The sequence below is a fragment of the Channa argus genome, chromosome 3, assembly GCF_033026475.1.
Source record: "Channa argus isolate prfri chromosome 3, Channa argus male v1.0, whole genome shotgun sequence".
Taxonomy (NCBI): domain Eukaryota; kingdom Metazoa; phylum Chordata; class Actinopteri; order Anabantiformes; family Channidae; genus Channa; species Channa argus.
In genome coordinates, this window is record NC_090199.1 from 26998885 (window position 1) to 27017919 (window position 19035).

A 19035-nucleotide genomic window follows, 5' to 3' on the forward strand; every position below is an offset into this window, starting at 1 on the left:
TACTCATTCTCACATCTTAGAATTAAATACAGAGCTAGAGTTAGCAGTGTGGTTAGTCTCGCCTAATATCAAGGCAGTGGGTAGCATAGCTCTAGGGTCTCAAATTACCATGTTAAAAACTTTAGTGTTTAATATAACCTCAAACAGAAATGTATAAACAACAATTTGTGGTTTTAAGTGGAAGCATTCATGGAGCAGAGGCACACAGAATGTGATACTGTGCAGTATGATAATGTGTTAATTTTAATCTTCAATACAAAAACAAACAAACAAAAACACATGGATCACTTTAATCGGGCCAATCAACAGGACCTACCCTCTCCCTGAAGCAAAGATGGGTCCAGTAGCTCCATCATGTACTGGATCTCTGTGTCCAGCTGAGGCATGTCACACTGAGCCACCACATAAGTCAGCATTGGCAGGAAGTCATCCGCACCGTACATCCTCCCTGGAAGGAAGTAGAGAAAATGCAGACAGGGACTTTAGGCGTGGTGGTCACAAGGGTCAGACAAACAGAGCAAAGGAAGTCACTTTAAATGATTTATGAAAGACAAACTTAGTAACACATGGTGCATTAAAGTTCTGCATACCTGAGTTGTCCTGCATGATGGTGTAGATCAGTTTGCACACACGCAACAGCAGTGACACCTTTTTCTCAGGCGAGTACATCTTCCTCATGTTTAGAAACTTTTGGCAGATCTTCTCAATAGCAACAGGGTCAGGGGGCACGGCTCCGTCCACCCCCAACTCCTGGGGTCTCTTGGTCTTAGCCAAGGCCAGGTTTTCCTTTAGCTGCTGCCAAGTTCCACTGCTCACCTAGAGAGTGGAAGCCAGGGGGTTATGGTAGTTAACCTGTGCCATCCTGGAACTAACCTTTTCTAAAATATCTTTTTCCATTTCTTTTTAAATTCTAATATTTTCTGTATGTGTACGGGAAAAAGGTCATCAACCTTCACAACTACTAAAGACTCTGTTGCTCTGCTGCATTCCCATAATTCCCCTCTGTGTTTGCAGTATGTCCTTAGCCAAACATCCGGCTCATCTCTCTAAATACAATCCTGATAATATCCCACCTGGAAGTCATGTAGAGTCGCGTCGATGACACTCTTCAGAGGCTTCAGGACACACTTGTGCATGGCCTTCTCCAGCACTTGGTCTGTACCGGATGACAAAAACATGCACGTAAACAGACACACGAGCCACAGATGAAAGAGAAAGAGAAATTTTTGTCAGATGCGTATCAGTGGAAAAAGAAACCGTTTAAGCAAACAATTGAGTAATATTTCACAACCAAAACTGAGTCATTTTCTATAGAGTAAGGACACACTACAACATCAGCTACTATCACGTGGATGACTACTATCCAGTAAATTACATTCATCGTGTTATAAAAACTCAGCTTATGAAACAGCAGAATTGAAACCACAACATGATCATTAACCATAAACTGAAACTAGTAATGTCAGGAAAAGTCCCAAACCAACTATTTCTTAGTAAATCTGATGGCTGACTACACTACTCTGTGTTTCCGCCTTAGTTCATTCATCGCATTCCAGTTTGAGAGGTTCAAAATCGAGTTTTATTTTTTCCCCCCACTTGTTCAATGATATTCACGTTACCCTCTGTAACTTAAGTTAACTGTAGCATAGGGCTTTAACTCAATCTGCTGTGCTCCACCCAGCCACTCACTCTCCCTGCTCTGCTACACTCTGCAGCACTGCTCCACGTGCTTTAGGTGGTTAGGGTCAAGAAATACCTGGAATTCTTTGATTTGATAGAGGGAAAGACATTTACAAATGAGTATCTCTGCAACGCTGACTATTCTGTTAATGAGTCTGGATCCCAGAATGCTTCAACTGCACTTCACGTCAACAGCATTATGCAAGAGAAGTTTTAAGGTATTTTAGTACTAAATATCACATGCTGTAGCCTTAAACAACATGATTAATTATTAACTAACCTCAACACTTGACATGTAAAGATTTACCAAGTGTTATCAGATAGATTACATATCTGCATTCTAGTTTAAGTGCCGTGGCTGATTTGTTACACTTTAATCTTGACTACAAATCACATATAGGTATTTTTACCAACTTGGAGGCTTCAAATAATTTCCTGCCTATTACATTTCTACTACACATATTGTACAACTGTCGTTTTGTTTACTGGGTGCACTTGCACAACTACTCATGCTGCACAGGCATCCCCAGCCTCCAGGCAGCGTGTGTGCCGTGCTTACGCAATGAGTTCCACAACAAAACTACATTTTTTCCCAAAAGTGTAAACAGGCGAACATGCACATGCAAGAATCCTGTTTCTGTGGGGAACTTTTTATGTCTGCAGTGAGTCAGAGAAGCGTAGCGTGTACCAGAGCCAAATCCTGTGTAGTCACGTGTAGCACGGGCTGTGCCGTTCTTTACTGCGTGCAGTTAAGGCTAATAAATCTAGAGTCATGAACAAGAGAAGTCCTGAAGTGTTTACTTAATAATTAGATAATTATATCAGATTCTACAGTGTACACAAGGAGGGTTCCTGTAATGGTCAAACTCTACGTACATACACGTACACACACACACACACACACGTTCCCTGTAAGTGGACAGTGACTCATTTCCTTCCTAAAGGGCTTTATCTACTGTAGGCTACAGCCTGTTCAAGACCAGCAAATATATACTTAAATAAGTGCACATTTAAATAGCGCTTACATTTGCACAGTTTTCTAATCCAAAAACCACAATACCATCCTCCTATCTGTGCTTTTCCAGTTATGGCTATAACTCAAGGCATTTGTTGACAACCATACACTCTCCCTTTACAGACAACCAACAGTTGATGCTCATGCTACCTCTGGACCAATTATTTTGCCAGACACTGCAAGTGTGGAGATTTAGAGTCAAACTTCAACATTTCTTTCCTAAGATGTCAGCTCTTCAGTGGTAACGCAACTACACTCACGAATCCTATAGTAAACACTCAGGAGTAGAGAACAGAGAGCTCAGCTTCACTTCTCTCTCTAAAATATATTGTTTGGGTTTGTAACATGATGTCATGACATTTGCTCGTAATCTGTTTATTTTTGTTTGGACTTTCCAGGGGGAAAAAAAATTACAGCTAATAATCTCCTTTCTAACATAGTTTGAAAATCCAGCTCTGTTTATCTTCTGAAACTTTATTTCCTTGCTTGCTGTTGAAAACATTTTAACATTTGCCCTCCCCAAAGGGAGCATTTATGTGAGCATCTGTGGTCTGTTAGCACAGATGCAAATGCTGTTGTCTCCAAACAAGGCTTTGCTGTTATTGTTTACAATGAACAAGGGATGTCAGATGAGTGCAAAGACATGCATACATAGTCATGCAAATACAGTAGTCCACAACAATTTGAAATGTCCTTTTGATAGACCTGCTCAAGCCTACAAACTTACTGTTTTACTAACATCGTAACCTCAGTCGGTCAAGAATTTTGATATCATCCAGTACAGTAAAGAAAAGCCCTATTGCAGTTATAGCTCAGGACTAAGCTAGATACCATAAGAGCCACTTGGAGACATATATGCATTTGGTATGTGGTCCTTTATGGCACACTATTGACAGTAACAACAAAGTAAGTTCTTTAAGAAGTAAATATAAAAGTTGAACAGTGTATTGTAAATGAGGATTGAAACAAGCTTTTGACCATGTACCAATTATCAATCTGTATTACATGTGAATGTGTAACAATTAAGTCAACTGTACATAATATAAACTTCAAGTTGGCAATTGGCTGTCCATGAGTAACTGTCCATCTGCTAATAAACCATTACAGCATTTAACCCCAGCTGGCTCTGACTTTGCGTATATAGGGTAAAACAGCCACTACAGCATATTTTCAATGTGACTGTAGCGGCCGAAGGTAGCCAGGGGTTTTCCTAAATACAGCTTTACAGCAAGGTCTTTACAACCTTTAAAAAAAACTAAGAGAAATCTGAAATACAATAAAACTACACTTAAAAGATTTCTCAAAAGTTTAAACATAAAACTTTTAATTCAAGCAAAAACCACCTGAGAACTTTGATGACAGCTTTTCATTCTAATGACACATTTGGACACACAGCCTTATTTAAAGTATATTCAAATACAATTCATGGCTTTCCAAAGGAATTGTGAGCACAGGCAAAGAATAATTGAGGCACTAAATAATGGCATTTCTGTAACTCAGCACCAATAATGAGGCCAAGTAATGGAAAACTTTAACCAGTAAGTTGGACTCTCAAGACACTGACAGGCGTCAGCATTCACTGAACATTGTCAGTAGCTGAAGTCATTGTGAAATGTTTTTCTGAAGCAACACCAAGGATGACCTACTTTTAATAGAATTGTCTGATCTGAATTTGGTCAGGAGATGGAATATGACTAAAACATTAACCACAAGCGCCCACGTATACATGAGGAAATGTGACACAGGACACACTAGCCCATAATGTCGAAACTTACATTCAACTTCCTGGTTTTAATGATTCTGAGTATTCTTGGCTGACTTACCAATCTGATCCTCAGGTATGAGGGACTCTATCGGCGGATCCAGCTCAGAGCTCTGGCGCAGGTAAGCCTTCATCTGTGTCAGAAACTGCCTGAGAGTCTGCAGGAAATCTATCCCCGATGTGTGGCAGCCTCGGTTCTCCTGAACGAAGTTGTTGTAATCCTGAACCAGGGAGCCAAAATAAGAGCTTTTGTCCCTGGACAGCTCTGCAATTCGTTTTACTGCGCGTTTCTCAGGGGTCATTAGGGAACGCAGCATGCCGCTCACCTTACGGAACCGTCCCTTTAAGGCCCTGTGGAGGACAAATGACCCCCCGCTCAGGCTCACGCCAACCTTTAGCTTTTGTGCTTTGTACGATGGACGGACGCGCATTTCGAGATCGGTCTCCAGACCAACCCCATAATCCTCCTCTTCATCTTCTTCCACGTCCTCATCCTCCTCACTGCTGTCCTCTACTGGGTCTTGGTGCTTAAGGTGTTGAGACGGGCTGGAGGCCAGGTCCAAGGAGAATCCAGGAGGATGAGAGAATTCCAGTGATTCAGAGGACGATGTAGACATGCTCATGTCACTGAGCCGCTGGGATCCTCTCTCATTAGGATTGGACGGACTCCCAGTGTTGTTTTGTAGTAATCCATCAGCAGGGAAGGCAGGTGGATGCTGGCAGGTTGGAAGATTGGCACGAGTCAGGGCCCTGGCAATTGTCTCATCGTCCAGGGCAATGTGGCAACGGTGGGCTTCCAAATCAGGCTTTTTAGGCCTTGGAGGTGGTTGGTTTGACGGCACAGAGATCGGTGAGCTGGCACGTTTAGACAGGCTGCTGTGCTTGGCACTCACTGGTGGTCGAGCAGGTGCCGGCCGCCTACTGGAGGACTGTTTTCGCTTTGCTGCCACAGCAACAGTCTCAGTCATGCTACTGGGCCTAATGGTAGCTGCTGCAGGTCCGGGTGGAGGTGGAGCGGGGCGCCGGTGTGGCATTGAGCGGGGTCGAGGAGGGCGAGGGGGTGGGGACCTAGGTTTTCTGTTCAGTTTGATCTCGCCTGTGTGCTGCCCGCTACCTTCACTGCTGCCTAACAGCTTCACAGGTAATGTCACCGTTTTCTCTGGGTTGTTGTCAGACGTGGTGGCTTGTGAAGAAGAGTCTTCCTCACAGAAGAGGTGGTGTTGATGAGTCTGGATAAACACGGGGTTCACAAAGCACAGAGGACTGCTACAGTGTCTTCTCTCCAGATGAGGGGAAGGCGGTGGAGCGTGTGAGCGTAAGGTCGGGGGCGCACTGTCGCAGTGAGCCCAGGGATGTCTATGCTGTGACAACTCGACCTCCCTGTTCCTGTTAGTTCGCTGGGGGCTAAGGGTACGGCTCAGCCGGTGACAAGGGTGAGGGGAGGTGCACCGCTGAGTGCATAGGGAAGAGTCCCAGAAGCCTGAAACACACAAGACAAATACACTCAGAGGCAAACATTAACTACGGGCTAGACATGTACTTTTCCTTAAAGAGAACTCAAATTATAAAACCAGCTGAAGAAAAATTGCAATAGACAACAAATGACATTCTCAACTACTACTCACCAACACATTCAGAATTTACTCCTAATTGTACCGCTTTCCCTGTTTGCTTACTGGTGAGAGGAGAACGTTGTGTTCAGCCCTGTCTTTCCTGGGACTGAGTCACTGGATGCAGAAACTCAGCCAGAGACACAGAGAGGGAGTCGCCCATGCTAATCACAGAGTGGGAGGGCACTGAACACACCACATAGTACATTGTTCCAGTTCCTCCGCTCCTTCCTGCTCCGTTTTCCTCTCATAATTCTACACAGAGCTGTAATACAGACTAGTTCCCTTTGTTGAGCAGCTGTAGGACTGTTGTATGTATGCTGCATTCAGAGGAGTCTGCAAATTCTACAGGATTTTCGGCCTCATGTTATTCTATTTTGATTTTCTTCTGTGGTTTTCCACTCAATCATTCCATTGTTTTCAGCCGTTGGGGAAAACATTCCTCACGCTAACACAGGCAGCGTTAATAATAATAATAATAAATAATAATAGAGATTCTACGGTGTACAACGCAAACACATTCTATAGTTAATACAGAGTGAGTCACCAAAGTGAAAATTATATACTCCTCATGCAAATATACACTCTATATACTCAACTACTCTATATACTCTCTAAATACCTAAAATCTACTCCTCATGCAGTGAATGCAACATAACACCAGCGGTTAGTGGCCCTGCAGCCTAAAAATAGGAACAGTTTTAGAGTCCTTCAGTATCCAAAGACTGAAATTAGCCTGTGGTATACGAACTAGTGCATTAAAGCAATGACCACCTGACACATCCAGTAAGCCACAAATGACCTAATTGCCGCACTAGCTGATTTCTATATCTAATACCACACACACGTATCGAAACAATATTACTGTTGAGATGGGCAGACATTGTGCAAATATGGCCCAGTTTTCTGCCTATACTGGTCACCTCTGACAAATTCTAAGCAGAGTGCTGTGGTTGATAACATGTCTTTATAACGTCAGTATAATTTAACAAGCAATATTAGTCAACAGCATTAAGAGCAAATCAAAATGACAAACATTAAACAGTGAGACAAAAGTAAATGTTTCTCAGATTGCCCAGGCTGATAGACATGTCATTAGTTACGCAGCTATTTTGTGACCTTATATCAGCACCAAACCAGTGTTTTTACCCAAGCACCAACATTTGGAATTTAGGTTTGACCTTATCTGCTGACAGTAATGCTTTTAAGAGAATAGGTCAGCACATGTGTTGTATATTTACTTTCGATCATGGCTCTTACACTGCGTTCATGTGTGGTTTTGTGCACACATATAGTTACACCACATTCAGACAAGGTTGAAAACACAGTAGTAGGCCTGTGACCACATAGCATTGTTAACATTACATCATGAGAATTTTGTCACGTTAATAACATTATGAAATTACACAATAGTGATGACATATTTGGACGATAATGTTTCTGCATATGTTCTGTAATGTAAGCAAGTGATAAATTATGGAAATATGATGTCCATGCTTATTATTTTAAATTTGAGGTTTCTTGGCTGTAAAGTCTGTATGCTAATTTGACTGGTACTACTGTCATATTGTCATTTATATTGATTTGGCAAAAATACGGTAGAGTATCATTCGAATAGTGTTCACCAGCTCCTACTTGTATAAAACTATAAAACAGGCTTAAATTTCTAACTAAGCTTGACCACAGTGCTGCCTCCTCCATTCCTCTGGTGTTTCATGGCAATCCATCCAACAGAGTCTGGATTAAAGTGGTAAACCAAAAAGCCATTATTACTGTGCTAGTTACCATCTTTAGTGGCTACAATAAACAGCTAAAATGTGTTTAGAATAAGACTAGATTCAAATGCCTGAAGCTGTGTGCAACATGTGTTTGTGTTTCACATGTGCTGGCCCAGATTCCACGCAAGATCAAGGCAACATGCTTGTTGGCTTTAAATAGAAGCCGTCCAGTGGAGAAGGGCGGTTTCCCTTAGGGAATGTAGGAGTTTGCTTAGAAGGGCTCCGAAGCTGGCTCACACTTTCCTACTTCATCCCCAATAAATCACATTTAAACAGAGCAGTGCATTGCAGAGCAGCGTTACACCTACCTCGATTCACAGGAATGCAGGCACATGCAAATACAATAACAGCTTTTCATTTTTGTAACAAGTTACATGTGTACATATTCCACTGGCATTCATATTTTAAAAGGCTTGTGTGTATCCATATACACGTGAACGTGGTGAGATGGTATGTGTGTGCACATTGCAAAAAGCCTTTTGTAGATTTTCATTCGCCACTCCCTTGTCCCCCACACTAAGCACTAAGCTATGCTGTAGGCTTCTACTGTAAGGAGCTGACTCACTGCAGTTTCAGCTGCAGCTGAGCCTAGAACAACATGAGAGAAACCAAGTGACTAAATCAACCATAAAGACAAGACCCCAAATAGTCAGTGTGATTTGACAAGAAACATAAGCACAATCTGTGCACACAAATACTGTTTGTTTAATCTCTATTTTTTTTTTGCTCGACTGACTGCAAAAGCAGGTGGAGTAACTTTTTCATCGAACAGAATTAGGCACAATAAAAAGTAAAGCTACAAGGGGGCCTGGTGACTCAGTGGTAGAGCACTGGGTTAGGACGCAGAAGGTAGTGGGTTCGAATCCCTGTGTGCAACATCTGCTTACTTAGGTTTTAGTTCTGACGGTAGAAATACATGTAAACTGATCGGGGTAGCTATGCTTTCAGAAATCATCAGCAGCCAGATTTGTAGTTTAAATATGGAAAATCACAAGCATGCTCAATCAAGATGAATGTTCACAATTAACTTCAAACTAATAAAGTAATAATTGAGGATACCTGCTCCAAGCTGAGCCACCTCTTCCAGCTCTTTCTGAGTCTTGGCAGATGCAATGGCCTCTGGGAGTTTGAGTGTGAAAGGCAGGATATCTCTAAGTTAAACAAAAGCAGGCCATAAAACAATAAATACGATTCAAAAAGTGATATGACAGAATGATAACATGCAGTTGTTAGTGATCGGCTAAAAAGTCTAATAAGTCTTATTAGTGTTTTGTTTTTTTTATTGTTATAGTTACACAGATTATCCTCGTTTGATAATGATCTCCCCTAACAAAAGTGTTGATGACATAATACTGGTTGGCAAAGCAAAACCTGAACACTGGCATACAGAGAAGTGAAATTGCTTTCCATCATCATTAATACAAACATGTTGACAAACCCTTTGTTTCCACTACAAATCCATCAATATGAATCTTTACAAATATACCACATACATACTGTACATACATTTTTGGAACTGTTAATGTGAGTTGATATGGTAAAAAAAAAATTCCAAACATTTGTGAAATTTAGGATTTGAGCTTCATCTCTGTCATTTATTGCCTGTGTATTGTATGAATGCCACATCTGAGTCTCCTGAGTTGGCACATGCCAAAACAAGAAGTGAGAGCCTCTGCAGCTAAGAGCTGACTGCTTACTCAACAAACATTATTTTCATCCTTGGAGTTTCCATCATCAAATCATCATCTCATCACAGAGCAAAACAAACGGCAGGCCGTGTTATAATGTCGAGAGACAAAAAAATAAAGACATTTTGTTTACCTGCTAATACAGTAGAAAGCTACTAGGCGAAACAGATCTGCAAAGCTGATCCCAGATCCCTCGAGAGAAAAGGCTGCAATCAAATGGCATATGAGCAGATCAATCTTTAAATAGGGAGGTCAGTCACTTACTGTAAGTCAATTATAAAACAAATATAGCACCAAGCACCAATATAGCATCAAGTTACTGTAGCATACAGCATACAGGAGTGAATCTACAACCATCATGATTATTATTAACAAACAAGACAGAATGCACTGGGACCAAAAGGAGCATTGTGTGTGGAAAATGTTGGATGAACATGACTGAGCAAGGTGCTGCATTGGCCAGTCATGTACCTCCAACCGTGCATTCCTGGTGGATTACTTGGCGTATTTTTGCTGTTTACTTCAACATTTAAAAAAAGTGAATAGTTTCTACCATACAATTTGCAGTGATGTAAACTCCTGCTCGTATTATGAACCACTGTGTTTTAGCTTTAAAGAGCTTTTGAGACCGTGCCCCAACTTCACTTCATATTATGCATTTCATTATCCTCTTTTACACGGGTTGTAAAGGCAAGATTATTGTACCAATTTGCCTCTGTGCTATCATGTATAGAATGCACCATAATTGGGATGGCAATGTCATTGCTGACCCTCTAAACCACCCTATTGTCCCCAGGCAAAGATATTACCTCCTACATTACATTAACCATTTACTCAAAGCTATGCTGTGACTATGCACTGCATCAGAAAACTGCTGATATGGCTCTAAATCATGTTAGCTGCATTAACAACACGGCCTTGTGGGGAAAGCAATGAAACACTACTCTTTGGACTCCCATTTATCTTTGGCAATTAAATACATTTCCTTAAGTACTGTAATTAACTACAATTCTGCTACTTTGACTTCACTGCATTTCACAAGTAAATAACGTACTTTCACTCATAAACAAATATCATTTAGACTGCAGAGTATTTCTACTTAGTGCTATTGCTACTTTCTCTTATGTAAATGATCTGTGCACTTTTTCCAATATTGGTACACTGTCCCCATCTCTTTTCTAAGCAAAGCATAATGAAGATGTAACTGTAAGATGAAGTGTAAGACACCTCCAATGCGTGTTTCCTACTGACTTTTAATGTAGTTACACCAACAGCGTGAAATTTATAGGCGTCTAAACAACAATGACATGTTGTTCATCAAGTAAGCTTTGAGCTACTAGGCTCTACAGCTAAACTCTGTAGGTGCAACTTTGGATTCAGTGTCTTGCTCAAGGACACTTCACCATGTGAGCGGAGATGCCAAGCCTTCAACCAACAACCCTGGGATTGGTGAATGACTGCTCTATTTCTTGAGCCACAGTCGCCCCCAATTTGCATTTCAATGAGCAAAGTAACTCTGCAAAGGACAAATGTCTAGTAGTTTTTATGAAACCATTCTTAAATTGAAGTAGTTCGTGCATGACTCTCACTTCAAGCAGCACTTTGCAGATTGCTACAAGCCAACAGGAGAGCAGCTGATCCACGTCACACCAATGGCATGCCCCTCCCTACCACGCGTACTGTTTTTTCAGCAGGGAAAATCCACAGCTGGTATGTCATCCTACGTCGACTCTGCCAAATCTCTATGAATAACTCCTAACACTGCAGCAGTTTTTATAAGCATTAGTGTAGTTTAAATTGTGATTTTGTTGTATGGTAATATGAAAGAGTTGTTAAGTCACGATCAAGTTTGCAGGGTACATAAATACATACAAAAGGGCTTAAGAATCAACATGGATCCACAATGACCTGCTCATATAACTGACCTAAACCAATGTTCTTCTGGTTGCACTTTCATTTCTTAGTATCTTGGTACACACAGTAAGCAGAGAGTGACAGGAAGTGACACTCATCTCTGACATAGAGTACAGCATGACTGCAGAGGTGGTTGTAGCTGAACAAGACATAATCAGACCAAAGTAGAGCTGTCTGATTACAACTACAAGCAAAACTGTTACTGTTAATTACACATTTGTCCCTTTTTATATATTATGTGTATATTTTCTATTGACAATCCATTTGGCATCATGTAAATGATTATATCCTAACATTTTATCCTAACAACAACACTATTCCCTTTCATGCAGTACGACTTAACCATTTAAAATTCCAGTTTACTTACTGTACTGGCTCTCTCTGACAGGGAAATGGCTGATGGGAGCTCCTGACTGATCCTCTTTCAGACGCACAGACAGCACCTTCCTTTGCAAAGCAGCTGACCTACTGACCAGGAAAACCTGCACCAAAAGGCAAATCCTATGTCATGAAATATGAAGCACTCTTAGGTAGTTTAAGAAGGTGACAACTGTATGTCAGGGTGGCAACCCCTCACCCCTGGTGGCTGTTTGAGCAGTACGTGACGGGCCTCTTCTTCACTGAACGCCAGCAGTAGCCACACTGGGTGGGTTTGAGCCAATCTGTCCAACACGCTCATCCTCCTCCGCAAAGAGTCGTACCCAGAGTCCCTCTCACCTCCGACCCTGCTACAGTCAGGCGACTGCAGGTAAATTCCACTCACCTCACTCTCCAGCCTGGCAAAAGGATACACACGGAGAAAAATGGAGTAAAACACTTGCTCCATCTGTTGGTGAAAATGAGTACTAACGTAAATACTTAATTTATATTTTTTAAATAATGAAATAAAACAGCTCTAGGAAGATACCAGATACAAAACTAGGCAGAACAAGCTGATGGAAACATATTCTTCCTCACAAAGGCAACATTTTAAGTACTATTAGGAAACAAAACACAAAAAAGCTAAAAGTGTGGTTGAAGTTCAGAAAAGAGATATACGTTTGTAGACCCATGGGCTCCTTGTCGATTGTTGGAGACGACTGGACCATCTCCTTCTTTAGCTCCCCAATCTCCAGTGCAAACGTGTCAATCAGCTGCAAGAAGACAGAATGGGAGACACTGACTGATGAGGAAACATAAGAAGGAGAAGAGGAGGGAGATGAGCTGCCAACGAAACTGACAGCATTGCAAAATATATTGCAAACTAAGAAACTGAGACGCTTGGTATAGAGTAGAATGCTCAAATGTAGAACAAAGGGGAGGGCAGCAGTTAGTAATTTTTCCTGTGCGTGGACTTTATTTCCTACAGGATGTGAGCCAAACACTTTGTCTCTGTGTTTCCTGCCTGTAGGAATTAAAGTTTTCCCCAAGTTTTCCCCAAGTTGGACTCCAGGGACACAGGCCATTTTTCCTAGTGACAGAAATAAATAAACAGTTGCTATGTTAAACAGCACGGCTGCATGTGGCAAATTTAAACATTTAAATAAATCAGGACGGTTGGACTTGAAAGATCGTGCAAGACAACGATATGTCATTTGAAACCATTTTTAGCAGTATTTGGTCTGCTGAATACAGAGTGGAAATGAATGAAATATAATAATGACAATATAGGATGAAGCCTTTGTAGTGTGTTTGACTATTTTAGGATTCAAACAGTGATGACAGATTTACAATCTCAACCTCACAAGAATTTCTGGGAAATGTTTGTTGTCAAGACATTACCAGTCAACAAGGTGGTAAAGTGCTGACATCCCATAAACAAAAAAAAATTTGGCAACCTCGGTTGATTAATGGAAGGATCTTTATTACACATAGAGCTCAGGGCCTTTGTCTGGGTAGTTTACAGAATGTTTAAATAGAGCCTTGGTACAGTGGGAGCACAGAGGCTTATTAATTGTCAAGTGGGGTCTGGGCACACGGGGAGTGTAAAATGCACGACCACCAAAACTATTAACAATACAAGTAAGGTAGATATATATGGCCAATAAAAACCATTAAGAACATTTCAGAGCATACATACAGATCATTAAAAGGAGTTTAAAATTCCTACAAAAATAATTACAAAAACTCATTAATTAATGAACTCAAATTCATTAATTCTTCTTAAGTATAAACTTTTAAAAGTTACAAATTCAAAATGCATCTTTGTTTCTTAAAAGTTGACGTTACCACCTCCAGATCCTAAATTAACCTGAGCTGTTTTAATAAATTAAAATTCCACCTAGTGGTTTTTTTTTTTATTCCTAGACTGACATGACACATAAAAATGGGATAGTATCAATAATTTTTACAAACATAACCGGGCAACATGAATTTTACATCGTACTATCGGAAATGTGTTAAAGGAAAGGCCTCCCATGTAGAGCAAACATTTATTGGTCCATACAATGAAAACAAGCTGACACCTGAAGCAATGCTGTCACTACACATTTCAACCAGTGAGAGGCATCCTTTTCTAAATTATTCTTCACCGACTGGGCTCTTGGTCGAAAAAGTGATCACAGGCAGGACCATGTGGAGTGCGCTCTGGTAAAACCTTAGACTTCCTGCTTTTATGTCAGCTCAAAACTGTATTATACAACATCCAGTTGACAAATTAGCTCCAGTGTTATTGGATCACAAACTTCAAACGCAGCCTGGTGATGCTTAAATTTAGGCCCTGGTGGACACCACCAGCTATCAGTCTCAAAAAAATGGATGAAACTGGAGTAACAGCCAGCGCCCTCTCTCAGCAATGTGTCATTTTCTCATCAAAAGCTGTGAGAACTCTAAAACCAGCTGCTATAAATAGTATGAGTGGCAGTATAAATCGAATGGCCCCTGAATTAGTAATGGTAGACTGTGGGTAATACAAAATGAGGCCAACATTTGGAAAATCAGGTTCTCTCATTTTTTTAAAGCCTGTGCGTAATGAAACAGGAATGCTCTCACAAGCTGGACACAAGTGTTTACAGCACTCATAGGGTAAATGAAGATACAAATCAAACAGATGGAATTCCATGATACATCCGGGACAGAAGGCAGGCTGCAAAAGCTGTCAGGTTTATTAGGTCAATTTCTTTTTGGCAATTGGATTAACTTAACATTTGGTGGTGAATGTGCACCAATAAAGCACAATATTAACATACACAAGGCCTTTAAAGAAATAGACATCGAAGAAAATATGTTTTATAATGTAGTGTTGAGAGTAGGATAACTGATGCCACCTTTAGGTCTTTATTTTAAATATAATTGTAAAGCCAGCTATTTGAGTTTGGAGAGATGACTGGAATTAGGATACAACTTGTCACAGCCAGGAAACAAATCTGCCAACCCGCACTTCAAAAGTTCAAACCAGCACGTCAAATCATTTATTTATTTGTTCAGAAATCACCACTTGCCACATACAAACACTTATTTCTCTCACTTTGAAAAAAACCAGCTGTTTCCCCCCCTTTTTCCTGCCATTGTGGTAAGCTAAGCAAAGTACATCTTCCACCTTTCCACCTTTTGTTTCATTACAACACGATTTCTTTGACAAAACTTGTGAAAAATGGCAAATTGAAAACAGATCTATAAAGAGTACTCCCAATTAATTTTAAAAAAATGAATGATTTAAATGCATAAGTCAGCAGGTTTAAATGGAGTCAGTCGGCATTGGTCCACAAGACCACAATGATTGGCTATTCAGCTTAGCCAATCATTGCACAAGAAGACACCACAGGCACACTTGCTCTCCACGAAACTATTTCTAGTTGCTGAGTGATGTGAAAGTGGTGATCTAATGTTGCTTTGTTTAGAGTTTGTACATATGTGGTCCCTGGTTTTCAACTTTCTCTTTATTTCATGCAGGCCCAAAAAGTCCTGTCATCTTTGCGACGTTTCGCTTTTCGGCCCAGACAAAAAGGTGACACAGCCAAACCAGTAGCTAGTCTTCGTTGAAGCTTTATCGGAAAGTGGGATTCTAGGTGACTGGGAGGTCATTTTAGAGTCTGCTAAATTTGTATTGCAGCCACAAAAAGAAGTAGGAATCAGATCAAAATGCCCTTTGGAGCACGTGCACACCTCATTTCACATTGATGACTTTAAGGGGACAATTGCTGATATACAACAAAAGTCTGCGATTTACTGACTTATCAACCACTGCTTTCTTTAGTTTATTTCTACACGGTAATGATTTATTCACTCTCCACAACACACAGAAACAGAAAGAGGATGCACATCTCAAAACACACACACACACACCTGTATTTCTATAGTTAATTTGCATTCCTTGAATATGACTTGACCTAAATTTAATTCTGACCTTAACCAAAATGTGCTTACTGTGAAATTGTGTGTGTGCGTGTGTGCATAGAGGTAAGTGATCCTCTGCATGGGCTGTTGTTAAAGCCATGGAAGGAGTCAATGGGAAACTATGTATTTGGTTTTTAAACACAGACACATACAGAGCTCTTTCACAGGGGTAACTGAGGATGGAAAAAGCTGCAAAGGAAATTAAAAGTGAGATAACACTGTTTTTGTTTCTTGTTGTTCATTACCAACTGTGGTTTAAAATCTGTTTTTGAAAGTGGTTCAGTTCATTTATTTATGCAAATTGAATGAACTGAGTGAATACAGCCAGCTTAAATATTTATTGATACACAGTATATCAAGTTCTTGATCGGTTTTGATGACCTCCGACTGCAAATAACGAATCCATATGATCTCGTCTGTAGTACTCTTAAAGAGACTACAACAGATAACAATGTGAAAGGTGAAGCTTATCGTAATAAATCTATAAACACCTGTATCACCAGCTCACATTAGCTTTATGGCTACTTCCCTATTCCCAGCTCACAACTTTACCATTTGGTCCACTCTATTTGTGTGAATTAGGTGCAAATTATTATTCAGTGTCCAATTCTCCTTAATACAAAGTTGCTCAATGGCACAGTCTGAAAAAGTATATGTAGTCTTCCTAAATCGGTCCATAAAATGACATCGGTCGTTTGCACTGTTCTGTGTTTTGGGGCCCACACACTAATGCAGGCTGACTTACAATATTGGCACCACACACATACTGTATGAGTGGAATACAAGAATAATCCCAGTTTATTTAGATGCTCTAAACCACATTGGACCAAATGGATCAAATTGATAATAGAAAGTGTTCATTTATTCATCAAATTGCTTTAGATCCCAGTTCTGTTCACATGCCCCTAGAATAAGCACTTGGCACTGAAGCAAATTTGGTGTGTTGCAAACAGTGGTATTACAATATTCATGTTGATCAAGTGATGCATACTGGTCCAAAAAGCCTTTTTCTCTTTGAGCGTCACAAACCCTGCAAACATACACATTTTATTTATTGATAAGATACTAGACTAAACAAATCAAAAATTCTAGAAGGGCCAAAGGACTGGAGGCGTGAGTGGAGGAGGTTGCTAGTGCACATGCTCTATGTAGCCAAAGCATGGAAAATGTAAAAGCTGGAGTATGAGGATTTTTTCAGTGCGTGTGCCACTGAGCACCGATAAGCCTCTTTCACATATGAAGTCCGGACAATGTCAAAAGATTTCAGCCTCAGACATTTAGTAACTACAGAGCCAAATATTTCCTTCAGATGCGGGTAGAGACCAATAACTGAGGTAAAAGAGAATGAAAGTTGCACTTGACCAGAAAACCTGAAACAGGAAACAACATTCAAACAAGAAACAACATTCTAAACTTACGAGAATGTTGAGCGATAGTTGCTCAAAGTGTCAAATTTATCATACCTACCCCAAAGTTGAGGACTTTCCAATGTTGTATTCACAGCTTGTTTTTGCTTTTTAGTTTTTTCAGGTTTAAACTAAGAGTAGGGTTTATTGTTACTGAACACTGCAGGAGTTGAGATGGATAGTTGCTTTCCTAGAGCCTCTAAATTGATTCTAAAATATGAATCAAACAAAACACATTCAAAAAACAATCAACCGCTTATGTTTGGATGCCTTTCATGTGGAGGTCAAAAGTTAAATATTGCAACAGAGCATTGTCCAGGCAGCATGCACGAATTCAGTGTGTTCTTCGGGGTTAGTAGTCAAACACATTATTGTTCTAGGCTCCACAAAAAAGGCAACATGGTGTTTTAATAAAACAACAATATGACATCTGAAACGGCATCAAAGAAATGCTGGTTAACTGTTATTTTGATATGTGAGCGAGGATGTTACAGTCAGGAGATTTATTTATTTATTTAACAGTGATGGTAGAAGTGAGAGAAAGATGGTGTGTGTGTGTGTGTGTGTGTGTGTTTTATTACTCCTGTGAGTGTTTGTCAGGCTGCCAACAGATGCAGCTGGCATTCTTCATTTCCTGCAGTCTATCAATATATTGTAGAAAGTAAAGGAAAATTATCAAGACACATCTCAGACAGGGGCGATTCAGGAGGTTAAGCAGCTGGTTTGATCCCCAGTTCCTCCTGTCACATGTTAAAGTGTTTTTGAGCATGACACTGAGTTGCTCCCGGTGAGTGTAGGCCAACATAACAGCTCCCCCATCAGTGTGTGTGATTTTGAGCGCGAATGGGCGAATGAGAAGCAGCGTAAAGTGCTTTGAGTACCACCAGGTACAAAAGTGCTCTATAAGTGCAGATCATTTAGCTCCACTTTTAGGTTTCATCAATCATTTCCTGACAACATAAAGGAAAGTGCTCAGTCAGGGCTAATAATGAGAGAATTTGAAGTAAGGATAAAAAAAAATAAAAAACCTGACAGGATGTAATGGTGCCCTAGTGAACTAATCCATAAATTGTCTCTTGAGATGCAGCTAACATTTTACATGAATAATGGTTGAAGCAAGAAACAAGAATACTTTCAACAAAGGCAACAAAGTGATGACAGAAACACTTTGTACAGAGTTTCAGATTTTGGTGTCAACAACACAAAAGCATGAATGAATCCTCCTTTATGTCAATGGTTCAGAGTGTTGGTGGCAGTGTATTGGTTTTTAGGGATATTTTCTTTGGGCCCTTTAGGACCAATTGAGCATAATTTATCATTTATTTATTTATTTATCATGATACCGTTCACACAGTAATGGCATCCAGTGCCAGAAGCAGCAAAGCAAACCCCAAAACATCTTTGGACTGGATAGTGCGAGCTGACACCGACGTACCCTGTATCTGCAGATCAGCTTGAATTTGTTTGGAAGTTAATCTGGGTTCTTTATCCACCATTCGCACAATGGTTCGAATTTTCAATATTCTTGCTCCTCCGTCCACGTCCAGGGAGGTTAGCTACAGTGCCATGGGCTGTAAACCTCTTGATGATGTTGCGCACAGTGGACAAAGGAACATTAAGATCTCTGGAGATGGACTTGTAGCGTCGAGATAGTTCTTTTTTTTTTTTGTTTTTGTTTTTTTACAATGTTCTCTTTTCTTCATGTACAGTGTGACACACGACAAAGGTTGACTCAACTTTTCTCCATTTTAACTGGTTGCAAGTGTGATTACTATATATTACTGTGTGAATTTTTAATTAAGTTTGACTTTTCTTCTGTTTTTTTTTTGTGTGTTGTTCAAGTGCAAACAAAAACAAGAAGCACGTGA

At 40.3% G+C, this 19035-nt stretch overlaps 1 protein-coding gene across 3 annotated transcripts in view; it reads right to left on the minus strand.

The window, feature by feature from the left end:
• LOC137123996 (ras and Rab interactor 2-like) overlaps positions 1-19035 on the minus strand; it is a 35315-nt gene that overhangs the window by 6397 nt on the left and 9883 nt on the right. For 2 of the 3 annotated variants that reach the window (XM_067498542.1, XM_067498544.1), the window contains exons 3-11: positions 12486-12580; positions 12025-12223; positions 11815-11929; positions 9667-9739; positions 8905-8996; positions 4519-5937; positions 1074-1156; positions 591-816; positions 317-448 (exon numbers count right to left, since the gene is read on the minus strand). In XM_067498542.1, the coding sequence (XP_067354643.1) occupies positions 317-448; positions 591-816; positions 1074-1156; positions 4519-5937; positions 8905-8996; positions 9667-9739; positions 11815-11929; positions 12025-12223; positions 12486-12580 (2434 nt within the window). The remainder of the gene's footprint in view (positions 1-316; positions 449-590; positions 817-1073; positions 1157-4518; positions 5938-8904; positions 8997-9666; positions 9740-11814; positions 11930-12024; positions 12224-12485; positions 12581-19035) is intronic. The other variant, XM_067498543.1, reaches the window with a different exon arrangement.